General features: G+C 36.5%; 1 protein-coding gene across 1 annotated transcript in view; it reads left to right on the forward strand.

The window, feature by feature from the left end:
* The window catches only part of OSBPL6 (oxysterol binding protein like 6), an 80,514-nt gene extending 62,510 nt beyond the window's left edge, over positions 1-18,004 (forward strand). The window contains exons 16-26 of the mRNA XM_052675572.1: positions 1,839-1,976; positions 2,981-3,065; positions 3,257-3,510; positions 4,754-4,891; positions 5,232-5,295; positions 5,930-6,008; positions 7,118-7,262; positions 7,932-8,076; positions 9,028-9,154; positions 9,757-9,879; positions 10,379-18,004. Of these exons, the coding sequence (XP_052531532.1) occupies positions 1,839-1,976; positions 2,981-3,065; positions 3,257-3,510; positions 4,754-4,891; positions 5,232-5,295; positions 5,930-6,008; positions 7,118-7,262; positions 7,932-8,076; positions 9,028-9,154; positions 9,757-9,879; positions 10,379-10,487 (1,407 nt within the window). The 3' untranslated portion in view covers positions 10,488-18,004. The remainder of the gene's footprint in view (positions 1-1,838; positions 1,977-2,980; positions 3,066-3,256; positions 3,511-4,753; positions 4,892-5,231; positions 5,296-5,929; positions 6,009-7,117; positions 7,263-7,931; positions 8,077-9,027; positions 9,155-9,756; positions 9,880-10,378) is intronic.
* Positions 18,005-23,810: the final 5,806 nt, after the last annotated feature.

Consider the following 23,810-nt stretch of genomic DNA (forward strand, 5'->3'; position numbering starts at 1 on the left):
GTGTCTAATGGCAAGTGATTAGGTTTAATATCTTGAGCAGTGTTCAAAGGGTTCAGTGCATGAACCAAGCACTATACTAAACGTCTTGCTTTCTTCAGTCAACGGATAATCAAATGTGTTACAAATCAGTCTCCCTTGTGAGAAGGAAAGATCTGAATTTGTGACCTCTAATATGTTGCAGTTAGTACTGTCATTTTGACAGCAATTCTGCTTGCATTTTACTGAAATACTTTACATCTGTCACTTCCATTCATTATTTTTTATGCATACATCATTTCAATTAACATACTGTGGTTCCCTTTTTTTTTTTTTTTCCAAGAAGAAAGGCAAGTGAAAATCTGTTTCTGGTTACTTTATTTGATTTTTCAAAACATCCCATTTTTTGAATGCTGCAGACTGACAAAGAGAAGATGGAGGTGACACAGTGCCAGGGCACAACAACCTGTGGTTGAAGCAGCTGACAGTGAAGTTCTGAGCAATGACTGTCTCTTCCATTTTGTATTTTTTGCTGCTTAGCTGTTTCTTTTTTAATATGTTATCTTCATACAGGTGTGTCTGACTGAAAAAGAGTTTCAAAGAGGATCCCAGATCTCTCTTTCTTTTTTGTAAATATAACCTTTAGTTTATGGAATACGCATTAGTGAGCATCTTTTGTTTGTATCTTTCCATGTTCCTTGGGTTGATACAGAAACTTAAAATTTTAAGTACTTTTTGTAAAGATAACACTGAAATGAGCTGTTTCCATTATAATTATTCAAACACTGTAAATCATCCACAAGCTTATAAACCTCAGTTAAAAAGGATGAATTTTTGACTCCCTGGCTTGTTTGCGACTTTTTTTTTATTGTCAGTGCATTTTGAGGCACCTGTATAGAAATAAGATGAAGGTGTCAACAGAGTGATTTGCAGGAGTTCCGGAGTAAGGTTAATGGAGATAATATTCCAATATGAAAAGAAACTGTGTTTCAAACACATTGTATTATCCCAGAAACATGCTGTATAAATTAAGGGATTAAATAAGAAGTCTGTTTGCCTCCACAGCAGCTGCTGCTTTAGTGGAATAATTCAGAGAGAGAGAAGCTTAAATATTTTGTTCCTCCTTTTTAAAAGCTTGTAGAGTAACATGCTGAAACATGGCATTTCTCTCATCAAATAAGAAGAGGAAGAAATGTTGAACTATTTAAATTAGCTTGCCCCTGAATTGATATCCACAGAGCACAGTTTGGGAATTCTTGCATTTGCAATTCTCTTTAAAATAAACCATAGAGAATTAATTCCCACTAGTAATTGTGAATCAGTGTTAATCACATAATTCAAATGAGATTTTGGAATACGTAGCCAATCTTTCTGGGTATTCAAACTTTTCAAACATTTATTACTAGACTAGTTAACAAGTCTACTTATTTTGAAGGTAATGTATAACTCCCTAGCTTTATTGAGTTTTTGGAGCTGGGTCCAAGTACTGTTAGTTGTTATGATGAGGTATCTTTCATTTGAATTTCATAGTTGAGCTCATTTGACACAGTGCAGCTATTGTTCACCAAAGCATTCCTTTGCATATAGAACTAGCTCTGTAATTATTCACTGCTGAAGATTAGTAGCAGGTGCAGCTTAGAAGCAGGCTTTAAATGAAGACATGTATCTCACTGCTCAGGTTGCACTTTATTTTGTAATTGTTCCAGCCTCGCTTATTGAGTACACGAGAAACCCTACTAAAATATTATCTCTACTGTCTTTTCCTTTATGTGACACAGAAAAATATTCAGGTCATTTACCACTTTTATGTGTATTTCTTTATTATTAGAAGTAATATTTATATTTCTCTGCATTATTTACAGACGGGTGAACAAATTCATGTCAGTTTGCCATTGTCTCAGCAAGTTTCTAATGAGAGCAGGCTCTCTATGTCTGAATCAGTGTCAGAGTTCTTTGATGCACAGGAGGTACTTTTGTCTGCCAGCTCGTCAGAAAATGAGGTAGGCTATGATAGTGTACTGCAGCTCTGCTGTCAGAAAGATTCAAGTATTGATGTCACTAGTGAATGGTTATTTTTTAATGCCATTTAGAATAAAAAGGTATCAGAACGCATAAGGGTTAGATAAATTTGCCTGAGACTCGTTTGTGATGGGCTGCAGAGGTTCTCTGAAATTTAAAACTGAGCTGGAAGTTGTATCAATAATTCATGTTCATTACATGTTCTTAGTAGACTGTGTCAGTTTCAGGCAAAGATGACTGCAGCAATTAGGTCTGACTATGTGGTCAACTAATTTAGATTTTAAAGTATTCATTAAAAATAAAACAAAACAAAGTTGTTCTATCATATTGAAGTTATTCTCCGTAGTCAGAGAAGTAGACAAGTGTCAAAAATTGTGACTCACTGAAGCTCAAAGGTGACCCTGCATCATGTGGCTGCCCTCAACTTTCCCATGGTATTTGAGCTAACTGCAATAATTTACAGATTGGCACTTCAGCATCCCGTTGGAGATGTGCACAAGACAGACAGAGATAAACAATTTTTTAATTGTTCTAAGAAAAGAAGTTTAAACAAAATTTTTAAAAGTAGTTTTAACACTGATATAGTTCTTGTTTTTCAAAATGATAGGTCAGTGTTTGTATTTGTGTCTGCTGAAATGTACATTTTAATGTTTGATTCTGTATGAAAAAAGTCTCACCATCTCTTCTCACCTCCTATCCCCTATTTGTTATGCTGTTACTTTCTAGTTCTTTTGATCTCATTTGGAGTCACCCTTTTGTAAATGTAATATCTGTATTTGGCTTCATAATAAGCAATGCAGAAACATAAAGAGAGCATGTTGGTGCATTGGAAATATGGCTGACTGAAACCTCTGGTTGATTTAGTTGAGATCTCTAATTGTGTGCCGATTATATATCTGAATATTTTTGTTTCAAGTAATTGTGTGTATAATTTTTTAGTAAACTTTATATACATTTGAATTAATTGGTATTTTATTTGTTTTAGGCTTCTGATGATGAATCTTATATCAGTGATGTGAGTGATAATATATCTGAGGACAACACCAGTGTTGCAGACATTTCTCGGCAAAGTATACTGCTACATTTTGAACTTTGGCAAATTATGTTGATTTTGTGATTTGCTACTTCTGTGTACAAGACCAACTTTGCTGAAATCAGTAAAGCTGGGCTTATTTTTTCTGGTGGTGAATTTAGTTCAGTCACCAAGACTGTTTTTCTTAATGTGGTGCTATGTTGTGATAATACTTTTCTCCCTTCCCAGTTGTCAATGGTGAACTAACTGGAGGAGCGTTCAGGAATGGACGGCGAACTTGTCTCCCAGCTCCCAGCCCTGACACCAGTAACATCAATCTATGGAATATTTTGAGAAATAACATTGGTAAAGATCTTTCCAAAGTATCCATGCCAGTTGAGCTAAATGAGCCTCTGAACACCTTGCAACATCTTTGTGAAGAGTTGGAATATAGTGAACTCTTGGACAAGGCTGCTGAAACGGATGATCCTTATGAACGCATGGTAATAAATTTAGTGTAGCACTTCTTATGTCTGTATTAAAAAGGAAACTGTTTTGTGAAGGTCCATACAGGACCCTCTATTGGTCTTCCATTACACAGAACTCCCTGCTTGGTCAGGTCCATCTGCCCTGTAGGTATGTCTGTGTTTTTTCACCTGATAGCCAGCAGCCAGCATTTGGCTCTTATGTTTGTGTATATTGTGTCTTTTCTTCTTGGGAGACAGGGAAAGGTGGTTAAGGGACTTGACAGCACTGTTGCTGAACATATTTGTTGTTCCTTGGCACAGCCTCGCAGCACTGCAAGTACCTGGCAGTAGATGGCCTGTCTTTTTGTCGTGGCCAGGTACTCGGGTCCATTAACTGCCCTGTTCACGTGGGCTGAAGAGAGCAAGGGATTCTAAATGCTAGAGTTTTTTCCTTACTTCTGAAGAATTTGTACCTGTCTTATGATAGGGGCTTGAAGAGGAGGTAGAAGAGGTTCAGGAAGAGAAAGATGGTGCAACTGAAATTGAATTAAATTGAATTAATATCTTCATATCTGCTACTGAGATGTAGTGCACTACTGGGCAACTGTTACAAGCCAAACTTAACAAGCACCTTATGTTTTCACACCCTAGCAGAAGCACTTTCAAAAACTGAAATTTTTGAAAACAGAAATGCTGAACTACCCAGATCAGACCATAAGTGATGGCTGTGCTGTGAATGTTGCCCGCTTTCTGCTCTGCTGTTGGAAAAACCAGGAGCTTGTTATCTGCGTGCCTGTCATGATTCCTTGAACTGCAGTTGCTAACTGGAGCTGCAATCTGAATTAATGTGGCATGTCAGTTAGCATATTACTCCAGCTGGCTCTTGTTCAGAGGTTGGAATGTGCAGGTAGATATAGGGGGGTGGACCATGCAAGGGAGATCGTGAGATACCTTAGCATGAAGGACATCCTCAGTGGGAGCTCTTCACGTTTAGCAGTAAATAAAATGGGTACCAATGGGGGAAAATTTAATGGGGAAGAATTGATCCTGTCATTTAGAATTATCCAGTATTCACAAACAGCATGGGTAGCTGCGTCTGTGTTGTAGCTCATGGGTGATAAGCCTGATCAAAGGTGGAAATTAGTGTCTTGTACAGATTGTTTTAGGGTCCTGTGAGAAGAGACTGACAGACCATGAAAAAAAATTGTACCACAATTCTGCGATGTGATATCCCACACTATAAGAATCTCAGCCTATGTTCTTGTCTGTATTCCAACAGGTTCTCATAGCTGCTTTTGCAGCATCAGGTTATGCCTCTACGTATTTCAGAGCAGGAAGCAAGCCGTTTAACCCTGTGCTTGGTGAAACTTATGAATGTATTAGAGAAGACAAAGGATTTCGATTTTTCTCCGAGCAGGTAAAGCTTGTTTCTAGATGAGTATTGATTTTTCGGTTTCTTTGTTTAACAGAGTGATCTTCTTCCTCCTTTTGAGTTAAAATGGTATGTTTTCTTAATAGTAAAGAAAGGTAGCAAGTATGAGTGAACACATTAAATACCTAGAAGGTGTCTGTTTTTATAGTAATCTGTTGTAGTGTTTTAAACAGATAATGGAAAACTGAAGCTTAAACTGTCATCTGGTTTCATAGCAAAACAAGTTAGTAGTGTGGACTGCTTACTGTTTTTATATTGCAGTAACAGTTGTATTGTTTTTGGAATGAAAATTAATTATTTTTAACTCAGACAAGCTGTTTTTCAGGTTAGCCACCATCCTCCCATTTCAGCCTGCCACTGTGAATCGAAGAACTTTGTGTTTTGGCAAGGTATACATTTATAATCAAAAAGCACAGAACTTTTTTTTTTTTTACTAGCAAGTAAAAACTTTGTAGAAGCTGAGCTTTGTATTTATTTAAGTTTTATACTTAAAGTCTGTAGTAAGACATTAAAAACTGATGCTTTGAATTAATTCACTCAAAATTCTCATTCTTAAGAGTAAGTAGATGTGTTACATTTTCTTGTCACTTGCAGCATGTTTATACATTTCTATTTAAAAGTTTTTTACCAAGAAAATTATTTCTTATAATCACAAGCTGCTGGTTTTTTGTGTGTGTTTTTTTTTGTTTGTTTGGTTTTTTTTTTTTTTTTTTTTTTTTTTTTTTTATTTTTACAGAGTTGAACAAGCAGATGTTTATTTCTTTGTCTCTACTGTCATACACATTGAATTTATATTGAATAGTCTCAGGAGAGATTTGACAGCACAGCACGGGTATAACTTCTAGAAGAAAATGAAACTTTATCTTTTCTGATCTAATACCATTCTCTAGTTGTTCGTTTTCTTTTTTTTGTATTTTATGGCAACCTCATACTATGCCATTGTAAATGATGTAGTACAGCAGATCCCTGCAAGAGGGAGAATTGAGTCTTCCTGGTTTTGTAAATCTTTTCTTTTATATTCAGATATCAGGTGGAAAAACAAATTTTGGGGGAAATCAATGGAAATTCTTCCAGTTGGAACCTTGAATGTGACTCTTCCAAAGTAAGCTACTGTTATATTTCGTTTCGGTTTCTGACGTAGTCTAATCAGTACGTCCTTGTAACTGGATTGGATGAAGGATAAGCAAAGGGCACATGAATTGAACTGTGTGGGTGAGGGTTAGCATGTAGCTCAAATCTCTTGTGTGTACATGCAGGTTGGGACACTGAAGTGATCAGCTGTTCAGAACAAGGCTGACAGTACTTTCAGCTAGCGTTGTTCATATTAAAGCTCTCAATACTGCTAGTATGGCCTCAGAAGAACCAGTACTAATATTTGAAGGTCATTTTCAAAATGTGAAAGCCAAAAAATGCAGTTTGATTTTAAATAGTTTAAGGAAGGAGTTTCAATACAAATAAAATTGGTTTTAAGTTGTAAACCATGAGAATATGCTAGGAGAGGATACTTTAAGCATGCCTGCAGGTTCTGCAATACTCTGTTCTTGATCCTTTGAATTGGGGACACCTTTCTTTCTGCCTGTAACATATGGCATCCTTAGGGACTCCACCTCTTTATCATATCATCAAATTAAAGTAAATGCATTCTGAAGTAGCTTTGTCTTCTGTGTACATGTTTGGCCCTCAGCTCTGTAGGAGAATGTGCTTCATTCACCCATTTTAATCTCTGACAACAGATGTGCTCTTACTCCAAGTAGCTTCGACAGAGGAAAAGAGAAAATGTACCAGTGAGCCTACTTCACTTCTGTTTTCTTCTTTCCATATTTAGTTTGTTCTATCTGTATTTTAATTGATTTGTCTGCCTCTGGCCTAAATCCAACCTTATACTGATCTTTGGATCCAGGTCTCCTAGAACTGAAGCCGAAGCACATAATGCTCTGAGGACAGTGAATATGCTCTGCAGGACTTCAGTGATTCATAATGTCTTATTTGTATTTTGTAGCATCATTCTTCAGTTCTCCACACTAGAGCTTAGGTGAACTTTTCCATGGAAGATTAATAACATGCCCAGAACTTATGCTTTTAATAAAATAAACGATTGTTACAAAAGTTTTTCAGGAATATAGTCTGGTAATTATGTTAATGATTTACTTTTTTTTTCCATGATGATCATGATTAATTTGCATTATTAACCTCTTGTTGATCTATTCTTAGGTATGGAGACTACTATGTCTGGAACAAAGTCACTACTTGCATACATAATATCCTTAGTGGAAGGAGGTGGATAGAACACTATGGAGAGATAACAATCAGGAACACAAAAAGCAGCGTTTGTATTTGTAAACTCACCTTTGTCAAGGTAACACATTTATTCTAATGCATATCACTGCACAGCTTAAGTTTGTATAGGACTGTTCCTTCAATATTCCTGAAATATGTTACACTTCTGACTTATCAACATTTGTGAATATGTAAATCATCAAATAAGAGTGCTATTTCAAACAGCATGACTCTTCTATTGAACTGGTCAACTTTATGTCAGCATTTTACATTGCTGTACAGCTGTGTGCTATACTGCTGTTGATTTTAATGAAAATCATTTAAAAATGAAATAGCAAAATTTCTGTTATTACAATGGAAATGCAAGCTCACTGGATAGACTTCTGTGCCATCTGCATTTGCTAGAACTTGGCCACCACTTTTATCTCTTTGGCTTCAGTAATGCCTTCGCTCCTTTTATTTTAATAACCAGGCAAGGGTCATAAATAAAAACAGGTCAGTGTACAGCAGGTAATTAACTGAACTTAGATACCTTTTATACCAAAACCGGTTATCGAGTCATTCAAGGTTTCCCATACACTATCACAGTTAATATTCAGATCATTCAAATTTTGAATACCATTATTCTTGGTGAGCAATTCTGATGTAAAATTTTGACTGTTGGTGACACATTAAGATTCATGCAATGTCGGAATTGGCACAATGAGTGATGTGGTGACTGAGTAGTAATTCCTTATAAAACTTGCAGGTAAACTACTGGAATTCAAATGTAAATGAAGTCCAGGGAGTTGTGATAGATCAAGAAGGGAAGGTAGTGCATCGCCTCTTTGGAAAGTGGCACGAAGGTCTTTATTGTGGTGTAGCACCTTCAGCCAAATGCGTGTGGAGGCCAGGTAAGAAGCTTGTGATAAACTCTGTCAGGCACCGTGATATATTTCTAAACTGTGTAAAGCACTCTGAGCAATCATTGTAAGTACATGAAATGCTACTGGGGAAATATGTTTTTGGCTAAACAAGTGAACAAGATTTTACAGGTGTTTATAATGAAGTTAAATGGAAATCTCCTACATGGCTCAGTCTACATCTTGGTTTGACTTCTGATGAAATCCTTTTGGGTGCTGGAGACAACATAAAAATGAAACTGAGAAAATATTTGGATATCTAGGTCTGCATGACTACTTTCTCAAAGAGAGCAGGGCCATGTTACCAAATTTAGTCTTCTGTTAAACTGAAGGATTTGTCTTCAGAGATAGTGAGCTCTTGTGATTTCAGAAGCTGAATTCAGCTTCGTTATTGCTTGCTTAGAAATTCTACCATTGAATTACTCTTCCTTTGCAAGTGTAGTATTTTTCATATGTAAAGAGTGATTATCCAGAATCTGTCATAATTGATAATGTTTTGTGCCTGCTATGCTCTGATGGCTATCAATGCTGAAGTTTCAGGACAGTGCCCAGTCAGACTTTGCATGAGTATACGGTCCAAAATTAACACAGCAATTTAGCTAGGATTGGCTTTTGTATATGCATCTGAAAAGCGTGGGAACAGGAAGTTATTTCACTTGGAAATCTTGAGAACAGTAATTTTTATTTAAAAAGGAAGGATCATGAAAGCTTTGAATCTACTAGCAGGTAATTACAAGCTATACAGGATAAGCAATTGAAATTAGTATTTTAGTGCATGTTGATCTATCTAGAGAATGCCTTTTGATACTTTTTAATTGTGTGTAAGAGTAAAGTATTTTAATATTTTTTTGCTTTTACAATTTAATAAATACATAAATATTTTGCATGTTTATATTAGCAGTTTAAAAAGAGTGTTTTTCTTTGTCATGCATATACATACAGGCTCCATGCCAACCAACTATGAACGGTATTATGGCTTCACAAGATTTGCTATTGAGCTCAATGAATTAGATCCTGTACTGAAACATCTTCTTCCAACAACAGATGCACGATTCAGGCCGGATCAAAGGCAAGAATGCTTATTTACGCACTTAATATTTGGTGATTCTAAGGGTGCATTTGACTGAGTATTGGTTTTTGTCTGTGCACAGTCTGGACTTGGAGAATTCTCCTAGCTCTGAAGGTACTCAGTAGTGAAGTCAAATTTCTGCTTCACTCAATTGAAGGAAAGGAAAATAGAAAGCATCCTGCTTAGTATACTGTACAAGCCTTCTAGTCGAAGGTACCTGCTTAGTATACTGTACAGGTCTTCTAGTCGAAGGTAATATTCTTCATAACAGGCTGGAATTACATGCTCTGAAATGTCATGCCCTGCAGCTGTGAATGGAGGCAATGGGAATTCCCTCCTAATTCTCAGTTCATACTACTTCAATGTTTGTGATACACTGAAGTAACTAGAGATACTGTATGCCTAAGGCTGGAAGGCAGTTACCTGCAACTGGGGAGTCGAGTATCAGTCACTCCCATTTTCTGAGGTTATGATTAGATCTTACAGAGGGTATAGCAAAGACAAGGAGCATGGTTTTCACTAGTCTTTTGTGATGAACAGTCCTAGAAAATTCCTTGTTCAGATACAGTATGATTGCTATAAGATAGCTGTTATCCATACAGGCTTTTAGAGGAAGGAAATATAGAAGCAGCAGCATCAGAGAAGCAAAGAATAGAAGAACTCCAGAGAAGTCGGAGGCGGTACATGGAAGAAAACAGCATTGAATATGTACCCAAGTTTTTTAAGTGAGTCTTTTCATTTCAGTAGTAAACCTTTGCTGTGCTGTGTCTGAATGAATTACTGCACCGCACAGCCAATAGTTTTTGAAGTTTAAAATGGGGTAGAAGTATAACATTCTAGGAGCTGTTAACATTCATCATTGTTAGCTCTTAGAAACTAAGATTTAGCTAAGTTATTGTAAGTCATTGCATAGACAAAGTAATAAGTAAATAAACAAAAACAATGTATGTACACACACACGGATATATAATGTAGATATAAATGTATATATATATACACAATTACAATTAAATTTTTAGGGAGTTTTTTTTAATTAAGCAGTCTTTTGAAACAATGGATACCCATTCCGAACACCATGAAGAATCAAAAGTGGTGAGACTGAAAAAGGCCTGATGTGTGATTAATGAAATGTTATGGTTAGATCAGAGAGATATGCTATTGATTGCATATTGTATAGGAGAAGAAATTTGATATCAGACTTCCCTCTCTTTTTTTCTTCTATAGAAAAGTTATTGATGCTAATCAAAGAGAAGCCTGGGTTACCAATGAAACCTACTGGGAACTGCGAAAGGATCCGGGATTTAGTAAAGTAGAAATTCCTGTACTCTGGTAAACTGAGAATGTAGATCTAGTAAACATATCAACTCTCTGAAGAAAAAAATAACTATGCACAATATGTTTCTTATAGATAAGTGTGGTTTGTGGGTCTATGGAAAAACCTATCATTTGCATTTATTTTCATCTTTATAATGGACTTTTGAAAGTGCATTAGACCAGGCCCCTGACCACTTCTGGATCTTTTTAATTTTGCAGCAGCCATTAAAAATAAAAAAAAAGAAAAAAAAAGAAAGAAAAAGGAACAAATAAAAACCTTTTGAAGTTTCATACAATGAAAATTCAGAAGAGAAGCAGATGAGTTATCCAAAGTCACGTGGAGGAGGCGGTAAATACAAAACTGCAATCGGTGCTTTAAACAGACATTAAGAGTAATGTAATTTAAATTAAAAGAAAAAAAGGAAGAAAAACAGAAAAAAATCCATTTTGTTTCAACTATTTTTGTTAAAATCTTTTGAGTCATCACACTGTCATTTCTGGCTTCAGGTTAGTCCTTTGGTGTCCTGTGCTTGGACTGGGCCTTGTCAAAACATGCTTTTCTGAAAGCTGTTCCCATTCATATGCCATTGTTCATGCCTTAAAGAAAATACCAAGATGTACAGTAAGTCATTTTAAAATATATATGCTTAGGCTTGTGTGAAGGGCAGATTTTTAAAGCACTAGGATTTTATCGTGATATAAATATTGGAGAACCTGTATTATTTAAAATCAAAAGACAGCCAAACATCTAACTGTATTTCAGAGGAACAAGATCTACTGTACATGCTTTAGCTATTGGGAGCTGACTGTATAATCAGACTAAAAAGAAGCTGCTAATGAGTTAAAATTGAGGCTATTTTGGTAAATGCATATGAGTGGCTAGTCAGAAAATTCATATTTTAAGTGGCTAATGTTCAGATGCATTTGTTGCTTTTACCACTGAGCGAACATGGTCTTGCAGCAAATTCATTTCCCTATAATTGCTTATGCAATTAGGATTCCCTGAAGCTTTGCAACAGTGTTAAAGCACAGAAAGATTTCATGGGAAAGTCTCTGGCTTCGCTCCAGAGGTTGGATCGTACCATAAATGAAATGTGATAGTTTTTTCCACACATGCTGTTTACTGGCTCTGTTCTTTCCCCAGCCACTTATTGCATCTAAATTTATATCTGAGAGTAGGGCAGAAGCTCCTGTGCTTTGTAGCTACCTTCTGCTACTCGTGTTGCCAAAATAGCTTTTGTGCAAAATTATATTTTACAGTTTTTCTGAAAGTGACTCTATATTTTTGATTAAGAACCAAGACTCTTACATATTGGTAAGCCTCAGTAGATGTATGTAGGAGATGGTTTGGCACTTTCTGAATGAAAATCTCTGAAACACTGAACAGTAGTAGGGCAGATTTTAAAAGAAAAAGCATAATTTTATTTGGTAAAATGTGCATTCCATATGGTATGATCTAGTTTTTCATTTATATGTGTATTACACATCCACTTACTGATGCCAGGTTAGATTTCATAAGTAGACTCTGTATTACTTTCTGCATGTAAACAGCATACATAATGCATACAATTTTTCCTATTTAAAATTGATTCCAATAATGAGACCTAAAAAAAAAAAAATTTGCTTACTATGTGACTGCCAGAAATGCTACAAGGACAGCTGTCAGTGCAATACAATATGTACCTATTCCTCCCCCTGCCTCTTGCTTTTGCAGAGCTGACATCAGTTTGATTACTTAATATGCGTTTAGTTCTTCCCTTTGTTTATAAAGCAGAACAATTGGCTACTAATGAATCCCAGTTTCTTCATCTTACCAGGAAGAAATATGAAAACCTGAATAAAATATTAAGTTGAATTTTAAAGAATTATGAATACTTGGTATAAAAAAACCCTGCAGATTACCGGGATTTCTTCCAAAGAAAAATTTTAATTAATGAATGATGTAATTTTCTTTTTTACTTCAGCAGAACTGGATTTCTTCTTTTTTGTGTTCTACATTTGTTATTACAAAAAAATTAAGATATATAAAGGTTTGGGTTTTTTTAATTGTATTTGTTTGACTTCAACATACTTGCTCTAATGGTGTTATGCTACAAAACAAATTGGCACACTATGTGCAAAATAGTGATTGATTATACTGAGTCACTTTTTAAAATGAAATATACTATTAAGCATTTGCCCATCTCATGCTTCAGTCTCTGTGCAGTTTGCTGCAGCATTGGAAAGTATTATGTATGCATATCTGCAGGTATATTTGAGGGACAGAACTTACGTCCTCTTTTGTTTTTTGAGTTTTTTCTGTATTTAAATTAAAAAAGAAAAGGTATTTAGTTTTATGGTGTTCTGATAGTGTTTCATGAATAGCATTCCTTGCAATGCAAACTTGGTTAACACTGAAGATGCTATCACTTAATTATTCTTTTGCAATTGTTTATCTGATACTCATTGTAAGAAAATTAGCATTCAATTTTTTAGAGTTAAAAAAATGGTACACTAAATCTTTCTACTGAAGGCACTCTTTGAACCTATGGAGTATTAATTTAACTGAATGTTAAACTAGTTAACTAGTAACTAAAGGAATTACAAAGCGTTGCAGGATTTCTTCTGTCTTTATTAGAATCCTAACAGTGCCAGCAGGTGTGCCATAAGCTGTTTCCTACAGTACAGAATTCTCTGTGCTCTGTGAAAAAAATCTAATTTTTCCTGCAAACTTGATTGGACACTGTGACAACATGTTGGGTTGTGGTATGTTTCTTTGCCCAGGTCGTTGATGAGATATTCATCTATGTGCACTGCAAATTGACCCCTCTTTGCAGGCTGCCAGCAGGGTCTTAGCCGCTGGTTGGTCCCTTCAAGCCTGAGGATTTGGGCAGTTTCCAGCCCACCTTGTTCCATTCAGCCGGGCAATGCTTCCTTTACAAGGGCATAAAAGGTACTTACCTGCTAGGCAGATTTAATTGCTACAGATTTGGTTTGTGATGAAAATCAATGTCAATCATTTCACATTTTAGAAACAGGAGTTCAGCTTTCAATATAAAGATGTTTCCCTTGCTTTTTCTTGTTTTCTTTAAATACTTCTATGTAAAGTAATCAGCCCTTAAGCTTCAGTTCTGCAGTAGTGAAATGTACTGTCAATTAATACTTTAAAGTGTACTTCATTTTCTTCCTTGTTCTGATACTGTGGATATGATAGGGCAACGATAGCTATGTCCTTCAAAAGCTGTGTGATCTTACAAAGACTTCAATAACTACATTCCTATATTAGATGCATATTAACAAGATAGCAGATTTTCCTGCTTATTAGAAACTGTTACCTTGCTGGAAATAACATTTGAATATGAGTTGATTTTCATAGTATCACTGTGATTAAAATGTCACATCAGCACTCATTCTAATTTTAGATGCAGGTTGCATGAAGTAAATATTTTTGTGTTAGATCGTTCTATAATACTCTGGTCATCTCACAAATACAGTCACACCTTTTTGTATCATTTTTTTCCCCCTAATTTTGAACTTATGAATCTGAATGAGCATTTATGACATTTGTGAGTTTTGCTTGAACAGCAGGTGCCAGGCAGATGTGAAGTGCTGCAGGACATACATACCAGCATTGGTCCTGCCCTTCCATGTGAGGATTTGCACCCCAGCCATGCATTCCTGCTCATTGCGTTCCTTTCCCCACCCAAAATTGGATCTTTAGGATAGTTTGGGAGGAAGGAGAGCTTCACTTGCAAATGCACAGTAACTGAGAGGGCTGGATATTCTTTTTCTTTTCGCGAGTTTAAAAAAAAAAAAAAACCCTTCCTTTAGCTATCAAAGCTTGGTTAGTATGTTGCCTTTGTTTTATAGGATTTTGAATTGTTTGCTGCATAGATGGGCACTGACTGTTTTAAATGCCGTTGGCTGCAATAGTCTGAGGAATTAACTCTATTGTAGTTGTCCCTACTAATTCTGGATTTGCAAAATGAAAGCAAATGAAGAATTTTTAGATTAAATGTAAAGAAAAAGGGTATTTTTATTCATATGCTGAAATTGAGGGGTTATATTGAAGAGAGTTTGGTTCAGCTATGGGAAAAAGATATTCACAGAATTGTGTGGGGAAAAAAAACAAACGCTGGAACATCCTCACCTGTCAGCATGTATTATACAGACTCCTTGGAGAAGGCTAAAAGATTGGTATGTCTTAACTACTTATCTGAGCAGCTATTGGGGCTGCTATCTAGCATTTTCATCTTGGATGTCATTAAGTAATGCTCCTCAAAATTGAACATATATTGCTGGGAGTCAAGGTGGTCAGAGATACAGTTGCAACTATTTCTTTCGTTGTTGTTAATCTGCTCAAAATTCTAAAGGAACATTCAGTATAAAACTATTTCTGTGTTTCTGTACTTTCTACTTCATCAATCCTGATTAGTTTTATTATGATTCTGGTATCACTCAGAAGATAAGTTTCATGGAGAAAGGATGTGTTTTTTCCTGTTCGTTTTTGTTCCTGTTTAATTGTTTTTTGTTTTGTTTTAGAGAGAAGAATCTAGACTGTGCTAATTAAAATTTAATTATTAATAAGGAGAATATCTCCCTAAAATCTCTTTGCACTCCCTCAGAACAGGGTATGGCACCACAGGAATGTTATAAATCTCATTAAGTTAAAACAAAGAAAAGGCTTATTTACAGCAGTTGATTTTATTTTTTGCATTATGCAGTGTAAAGGGTCTAATCACAAAAGTTCTTTAAACTTGAGCATATAGAACCTTTTGTTGAGTATCTTGGTGTACATTCCATCCTTCTTCCGCTGACTTGAGGAGCCTCTTTATAAAAACCTCCTTAGGGGAATTTCTATATGGCATCTTGCAAGTTTAAAAAGCGTCAGAAAGAAATTGATCCTTAGGTGTTTTATATATATATATATATACATCCCTCTTTTGTCAGGTTTTTTTCTAATATTAAACCCACTATGTCTTTTTCCCCTTGTGATCTCTGACAAACTTCAGAAGGGAGAGACTACAATGGAGAGCAGTGGAACCAGAGACATCAGTTCTGTCAGCGGCATCCTTGTAGCAGAACAGAAAAAATTCAAGCATCTGCAGATTAAAATGTCATAGCAGCTGTTAAATCTGTTTCAGGCAGGTTGTTAATACCATTTCTCTTTCTAGTGTTCCATGACAGTATGAGAAAAGGGAGGATTGGTGACATTTGCTCAGAATTGATTCTGAAGGTAAAAAGAAATTTTATTCCATTTATAAATAAAAGTGACTGTAGGCAATATTTGTCTGAAGTGATATTGGTAACATGGACAAAAGAGTTAGAGATTTTATAAATACGGAAATCAAAAAGTTGGGATATATATGCACCACTCAGCAGTGTGTAATATATTCTGTCCTGAGCTATGAATAGTAAGGATACCTATTCATATCCCTGGAGCCATGAACCACATGTTGTCTCCCATGAAACACTAAAAAAAACATTTCCATGTTTACTGCTAATCTAATGATCTGTGTTCATGGATGAGGCATATCTTATGCTAAGCTATAATCTTGCTGTCACAAACTATTAGGAATGCAAAATGGGAAGAGGTAAGCAGTCTTTCAAAATGGTGGAGGTGGATGATTTAATTGTTTGTACTCTAGGCATCCTCATGATAAAAGCGTTACGCAAATATTCAAACAGAGCAATTCTTCCTTGTGCCAGTCAGTTTAGCCACAAATGCAACATCTTTTTTCTGGAACTGTTTTACTATTTGTGATTGCATGTCTGGCAGCTGGAGTCTGTTGGGCTGGTTTCTCATGTCCACTGAGAACAGTCAGAAGCAGTCGGACTGGAAATTCAGATTTCTTTTCTCGTAATTGTCTGTTCCTTTATCTCATAGTCCTCTACCTTTTGTAAATTTACTTCAACAGGAATATTACAATAGCATTTTAAAAGTTCAGTTTGGATTAACCCATCAGTATTTTGTGGGTGAAGGAGAATTCAGGATACGTTTCTTAACTATGTTGAATAAATCAAGTGATACAAAATTATCATTGTATTTGCCTAATATTTAACATACATATTTGGAGATCAAATCATCAATAATGAAATGGTACATAAAAATTTAAAATCTGCATTTTCACCCATCTTAAAGGTGAAGATTATCATTCTAACATAAGGTGTATTCCGTTCTTCAAAGAAATGTGGATGGTATTCATTGGAGGCTTGCATTTATCATAAGAAATTCACATCAGAATAAATTTTATATTCAGCTGAGTCTCATCTAAGATGTGACTAGGAACTGAGAAATGTTGATGAATATATTCTGGTTTGCAGGCGTAAATGCAAAGATTGCAATTAATAGCTTAGTTAAGCTTTTGCTATAATTAACAAAAGCTCTGTTCTTTTTGTCGACTAATTATTTTCAAACATTTATTCCTTACCAATGACTAATTGCATATCAGGTTTGAGTTTTGAAAATGAAATGGTGTTTGCAGCTCCACAGACAAAGGATGGTTCTTCTCGCGTGTATTTTGTTCAGGTCTTTTACTTTTCCACTAAGATGTTGCTTGGACCAAAAAGAAATGTTAGTGGGTTTTTCTGGATGAGAATCTTCCTTTGTGTATTGACTTGTATCTGTAGTAAGTGAGAAAGCAAGGTGTTAGCATTTGATGTCTGAATTCTTTTCCTTCAGTAAAATGTGTAAGGAACTGCTTGCTCTTTAACAGTTACTACTAGTTGACTGGAGCAGATGCTTTGCTTAGCCTATGAGAAGACATTAAACTACTGTGGCATCCAGAGAGATCATTATGATAGTTCTGTATTAGGAGATTAGGTATATCTGCTTTGTTGTAACCAGTAGCAAGCTTTCTTATTTGGGTCTGTGTCGATTGCCCTTTGTATGATTATAATTGTAATTTCTTAGCATTTCAACAGAGAACTGTGTATTTTCTCTCATTGTTTTCCACAGTTGATACAAATTGGAAATAACATAGCACTTTTTTGCTGTAATGAATTCCAGTACTTGCAGATTGCTCACACTGAGAATGCCATTAGAGAAGTAAGGATTAGATTAGCTGCCAATTTCACATTGCTTTCTGAGCTTCGTTACTCTTAGCAGCATTTACTTTCAAATGGGAAGCAGCCCAGCAACAGCGAACAAAAATGTAAAAAGAATAGCTAGAAGGGCATTATTTGCTAAATTTCCATATCCCTGCACCTACTTGAGGAAAAAAAAATCTTTTTTTTTTTTTTTTTTTTTTACACCTTTATGTAATATCCTTGTGAACAGATGTCCTTGGAGTCTTTCTACTGTGGTTAAACTGTTGTGCTAGTTAGAAATGTTTTCAGAATTTTTTTTTTTTTAAGATGAATTTTAAAGGCAAATCGTTGCTTTCTAGGAAACCCAACATACAGAGTCATTGCTATATTTAAGTACTGCAGACTGTGACTTTATTTTGACTCGACTGTAACTGCGGAGGGTCTGTGTACCTTGATGCACCAGACAAAAATTTGTTGTTTGAAAGGAATAGAGAAGTGTTACGTGGAAAAAAAAAAAGAAAGCAAGAAGTATTTGTGCTTCCAGCTACAAAAATGTTGCAGAAAGCACTACTTTTGAGCAATGCAGTGTTAAACCACGCCTCATTTTTTGCTGAGAAATTCACTTCTATAAGGAGATGAAGGAGAAAAAGATAGTGGGGAAAGGAAGTCAGTACTGCAATTTTGAAATTACTCAGAAAATTGAAGTGCGAATCTTTATGTTGAAAGCTGTAAAGCTACTTAAAGTCTTGCAATTTTTAAAACTTTAAATGTAGTCCTTCATCATACATTCAGTAATTTATTTATTTCTTTTTAAATCCTTGATTGCCATCCTGCAAATGTGTCTTCATTTGTTCTTGATAATTTGCAATTTTGGGAGATCTTTCAGGATGATGATTCTTTACATCTTCTTAATTCTGTTCTCCAAATACTGACTATGATTATGCCTATAAAAGCACTTAAATTTATCAAGCACCAACAATTGAGAAATAATATAGATAAGATATAATTTGAATAGACTTTGATTTCACATACAAGAGTTAAACAGTAATGTGCATGCCAGAATTTTTTTAGCTTCACCTTCTTGGACTGAGCAGGCATCGGTGTGTCCCTAAGGTACACCTGGCAAGTGGTCTCACTGAATTCAGTTAGAAAGATGTAGATGCAGAAGTTCAAATAAAAAGGCTCATCAGAAAGAAATCAAAACAACATACCTGGCTACACCAGTAGCCAGTTTAGTAGTTTTGTAACACTTAATTTTTAATTCCTATGTGCTCAGACAAATAAGCATATGTGCAGATGAGGCTGAGCTCCTATTGGTATTCTATGGACCCCAGTGAACTTTTAGAGGAGTGGATGGTCCAGCTGCTCAAATGTATTGCGGCGTCAGGCCTACTATATAGTCAAGCCTGAGTGTTCAGCGTAATTTTGAATGTGTGCACTGTCTCATGAAAGATCCATGTGTGAAATGCAGCTGGTTTGACTGCTTGCCAATCAGAGCAATATATTTAACTTTATTTTGACTCTACTGTGTTTTGGAACCACGTTTTGGTGCAGTGTTTAAGGATCAGTCAATTATGTGTCTCTGCATAGATCAATTATGTATGACATTTGAGAGAAAGAGCAGGGGATCAGATCAATGACAATTCATCATGTTATGTTTCACTCTGGCAAGCTGAATTGTAGGAATATTTGTGATTCCTTTCCGTTTGCCTGTGCTCCACAGGCTGGTGCCAGCCTGGAGCGGGGGCTGCTGGTACTGCATGCTGGTTGTAGGGAAAGGCTACTTTCTCTGACCTGTGGAGAAGGAGTGTCTAACTAAGAGCATGTTTCCAGTCTCAGCCCATGGAAGGCATGAACATGAGAAAGTGCCTCCCTTCCTCTCCTATTAGGCTTTAGCACATCAGTAAAATTGCTATTTGCTTATTATATTGAGTTCTCTAGCAACTTTCTGGCTAGCAATTAGGTTTGACCTTTGAAGGAGCAGTGAGATGGCAGTTTTAAGTTCCCATGTAGTGCAGCTGCAACGCACTTGCCCTGTGTCTTTGTACTTGTGAGTTGGTTTTGATCATGCTGTTATAATATGTCTGAATGCAGATGAGGCCTCGTGCTGACTACCTCTTGTGCAATAAATTACAGGCTCATGCAGCAGTGGGTGTTGGTGGCGATTCCTTGGCAACAGGAGCATCTGTTTGCCATGTGATTCAGGGAAGGGATGATGGGACAATAGTGAACAAGAGAATTTAATTGGGAGTTCACTCCAGTGGTTTACGTGGTATAGACAATACCCATGATATCAACTCCAACTGAGGAAAGTCCTACAGCTTCTGGTAGGAAATAAAAGTGAACTTGGCTATGCTGTAGTTTATGTTGTGCTCTAAAATGTAACAAAAGATGTCATCTGTTTCCTCCATCTGAACCGGGTTTACCAGGATATCATGTCCAAGACACACACGCATTTCTAGATTTTGAGGAAACATGATGCTCTTTTACCTGTTGCATTGTAATTGGATAATGCATGTACAAATGACTTGTTTAGCCTGCCAATGAATGTTGCTAATGCCTTACCAAAAAAAGCATATTTTTTGTATTTTTTTCCTCAGAGGCAAATCCAAACAATGCTAGATTTGGGAAACTGTTTACTGAAAAGCATTTTCTAACAGATCTCTGAAGAAGTGCAATTGTATAATTATTATTGTTCAATGCATACAGTACATTGTCTCCATCACTCTGTACACTGCTGCTATTAGTGCTTGTTCTAATAAATCTCAATGTACACTGTTTAAGCTGCTGTGATCTGCGTTCTGATTATTGACATAAGAAACACCTTGGAGTACGACTTTCAAATGACTTGTTTGTAAGCAGGTAAGCAAACTATTAATTGTAACAATCCTGAATATATGTTGTGCAGGTTGATTTTGCGGAGGCAGGTGGCAGCAGCACCAATAGCACTGAAGCAGCTTGTGCCACATAACTCTGTTCCTTTAAATCTGGCAAGAGTTACCAACCGCAGTCTCCGAGAAGATAATTTTCCGTTTGTCAGTTCCCAGTTTTATCTTTACGCTACATCTGGTAAGAGCCCTTTGACTTTTGTCTTGTCAGCTTGCACCTTGTGATTAAAGGGAGCTCGAAGTATGTTTCTCAAGTTGTGTGAGAGGGAGTAGAGGAAATGGGTTTGTGGTGTTCTCTAATAGAATTGAAAAAAGAGGTGTGGAAATAGAGGAGAGAAAAGAAGTTACTAAACACCTACCCATTCTGGCATCTCCTTGGAAAAAACAGTACTGTGTGAGATTTTTCATTATGTGTTCCTGTCTGTTGTTCAGCCCTTAGATCAATTACGTTTCATTTTGAAAGCAACTATTTGTTTTGGAGGAGAAGCTAAGGTTTTTTTTGTTGTTTCCTGAGAGCAAGTGTTGAAGCATTCTGGTAGGCTGCCTGCCTGGAAGCAGCAAAGAAGGGAAAAGATTTTTTTAATGAATTTTTTTTTTTTCTTGTCACTAGAATGTATAACTGATGTCATCCAAACCTTACATGTTCTGAGCCTGGTTGCACCCAGAGCTAATTCAGTTATAGGATTCTTTTAGAAGAATAGTTCAGATTTCACATTTCTGTGGATGGGATCTGTGTTTTGTCGCTGAATACCTTGCCAAGCCAGCCTCTCTTCAGTGACTTGCTCAGCAAAAGTGCTGTAAGTGAAATGTGAAAAGTTGCATGTTGTTATTTAATTGGTTAAACAAACAAGAAACCTTTGAGAAGAAAGGAGAGCTCAAGAGGGCTGAGGCAGCACTGCCAGTCTGCTTCTCTCTTCTTTGCATCTAACTGGGCAGAAAAACTATTCCTTGAGCATGGAAGTTAACTTTATACTTAAATTTAGTCTGATCAAGAGACAGATGATAGTCCTTCACCACGAACACGTAGGCGTGGTGGTGTGGTGAAGGGAGACAGCGTAGGAAGTTATCGACAGGATTTCAGCCTGACTCAGCTGAAGAGTTGCCCACAGAAAGCTGCTCCCAGCAGCACTGCTGCTACAAAATCTGTTCTGAGGGGAATGATGCACAGCATTTTTGCCCAAACAACATATCAAGACTCATGGTTCTCCAAGTCACTGTTAGATTACGTATTTAAGACTTTCTAAATGTTAAAAACCATAAGTATGTAATAATGACTGTTTTTGCACTGCGTATGTAAAAATATTTTTCCCATTAAGTAATCATTATCTTTTTTCTTTTAATCTTATTTAGTGAAGTATCGTTCAAAACCAGTGAAATACTGTGGGATAGCTGAGAACGTATCCTGTAGTTTATTTATACTGAGTGGTGTGTCTAATTTTATGCAAGGTCAGAAAATATTGTGTTACAAAACCGTTAGGCTGAGTAGTCAAGAGAGAGGTTGGGTTCTGTGGCACGTATCTATGTCCCATGCTTTTTATTAAGGGTAAATATAACAAGAATTAAGGGCAAGTTAATACAGTATGGGTTAAAGTATGTTACAGGCATGAATGTGGTGTGAAGACATTTTTACCTGTGATGAGATTACGTTTTTAATTAATGCCTGACCTATTTTTATTTTTTTTTGCATGGAAAACACCCAGAGTAAAATCAAATACTTAGTTTCTTTTCTGTATGCCGGCTGCCATGGGTGTATTTCCTCCCTCAGGACAGAAATGAGACTAACTAGTAGCTCAAATGTTGCAACTACCTTAGTATTCTTGAGCAAGTTTTCTGCTCTGAAACGTTTTCAAAAAATGACCTTTTCTTGGACCGTAAGTGGATGGCAAATTCTGGTAAGGACATCTCAGTTGTCTTCCAGTTGTTTTTTGTTGATGTTTCTGATAAAATTTAAGGCATGGATTTTCTTTTATGTACAGTATTTCTGAGGTGTTTCACTTAGTCAAAGAAACTGCACTGACAACACAAGGACACACCAAATCAGTTCTACTTCAGGAACTCATTTCACTTAAATGCTGATCAGCCAGCCCAGTACAACAGTATTAGTCAGGCTGCTTCTTATGTTTGGTGGCAAAGAGGTTTTTTTTTTTATGTCATCTGTCTGTAAATGCTTAGTATCTGTAAACTGCTCGGGTATTCTCTCATCTACATGTGGGGGAACAAAAAAAAAGAGACTGGATGAGGAAGTGTTTTTGTAGCATGAAAAGAAACAACCTAAGTAAGAGCAAGTGTAGCTATGAAAGAGGATGCTGAATTCTTGCATGCCGTACAAACACCTACATCATTTAACCTGTTCATAAATACCCTCCATGTAAAGATCTAAGAGTACTTTACAGTACCAGTTAGTTTTTACAGGATCCTACCTACAAAAATGATGTCTTACCAAAGCCACATATAGTGGCTTTCATGGAGTGATGTTAATCGCAGTACAGCCAGCAGCAATGCTAAAAATAAATGCTGCTGAGATGAAAGTATAACAAGAAGCACAATGTCTCTGCTGAAGGGAATGTTGTGGAGAGCTAACTGCCCCAGTGCCCATCTGGCAGACAAGCACAGACAGTTTGAATTGTATCACAGCATGCAAATCCTTTGGTTTGTAGTTTTTCTTTGGATGTTGTGACACCACAGCTACAGTTCTACGTCCTCATGGAGGTTGAGTTTCAAGGCCACAGAGATGTCCTCCAATGCAGTGTGCCCACCCACAGATGCTGGCTGAAAGGTTTAACCCATGGAGCAGCATCCCTCACAGGAAAGGCAGTGGTAAGCTTGCATTAAATCATGCTGGGAAATCTGTTTCTAAGAGATTTGTCATCACTAACCTAATGATTCTGGATGATGAAAGTGGGCCTCATTGTATGCAGTATTGTTTATGTAATGAAAGATAGACCATTTCTCTCATCTGAAAGATGTGGCCTCTCCTCTTAGTTAATGGGTTTAAATGCAAACATGCTTTCTCAGCAAATCTCTCCCTGGAGTACTGCTTTTGCATTTCTCACTAATAAATGCTTTGCAGCTAGCACAGCCATCTGCCCATTCAAAATATTGCCAATAAAATCGGGGTAATTAGAGATAAGCAGAAGTTGGGATATATTATACGCTTCAACCAGTAGTGGTCATTTAATATGGTATTATTGAAATATGTATGCTTGAAGCACAGCTCAAGTAGCCTCCGCATCCAGGTCTGAAGGTGAGTCTGTGAGCTGACAGAACTGCTAGCAGAACATACGCCCCCTGATCCCTATGTTACCTCCTCGTCACTAACGCAGCTCTCGTGGGAGGGCAGTGAGGAGGTGCCCAGAGCTATGCAGCGTGTTCCCATCCAGTCAACAGAAGCTGCTTGTGTAAAGGAGAATGAGGGATGAGGTCAACCAGAGGCCATATGAAAGTAA

This window comes from Tympanuchus pallidicinctus, unplaced genomic scaffold (assembly GCF_026119805.1).
Source record: "Tympanuchus pallidicinctus isolate F22 unplaced genomic scaffold, pur_lepc_1.0 scaffold15, whole genome shotgun sequence".
Lineage (NCBI taxonomy): Eukaryota > Metazoa > Chordata > Aves > Galliformes > Phasianidae > Tympanuchus > Tympanuchus pallidicinctus.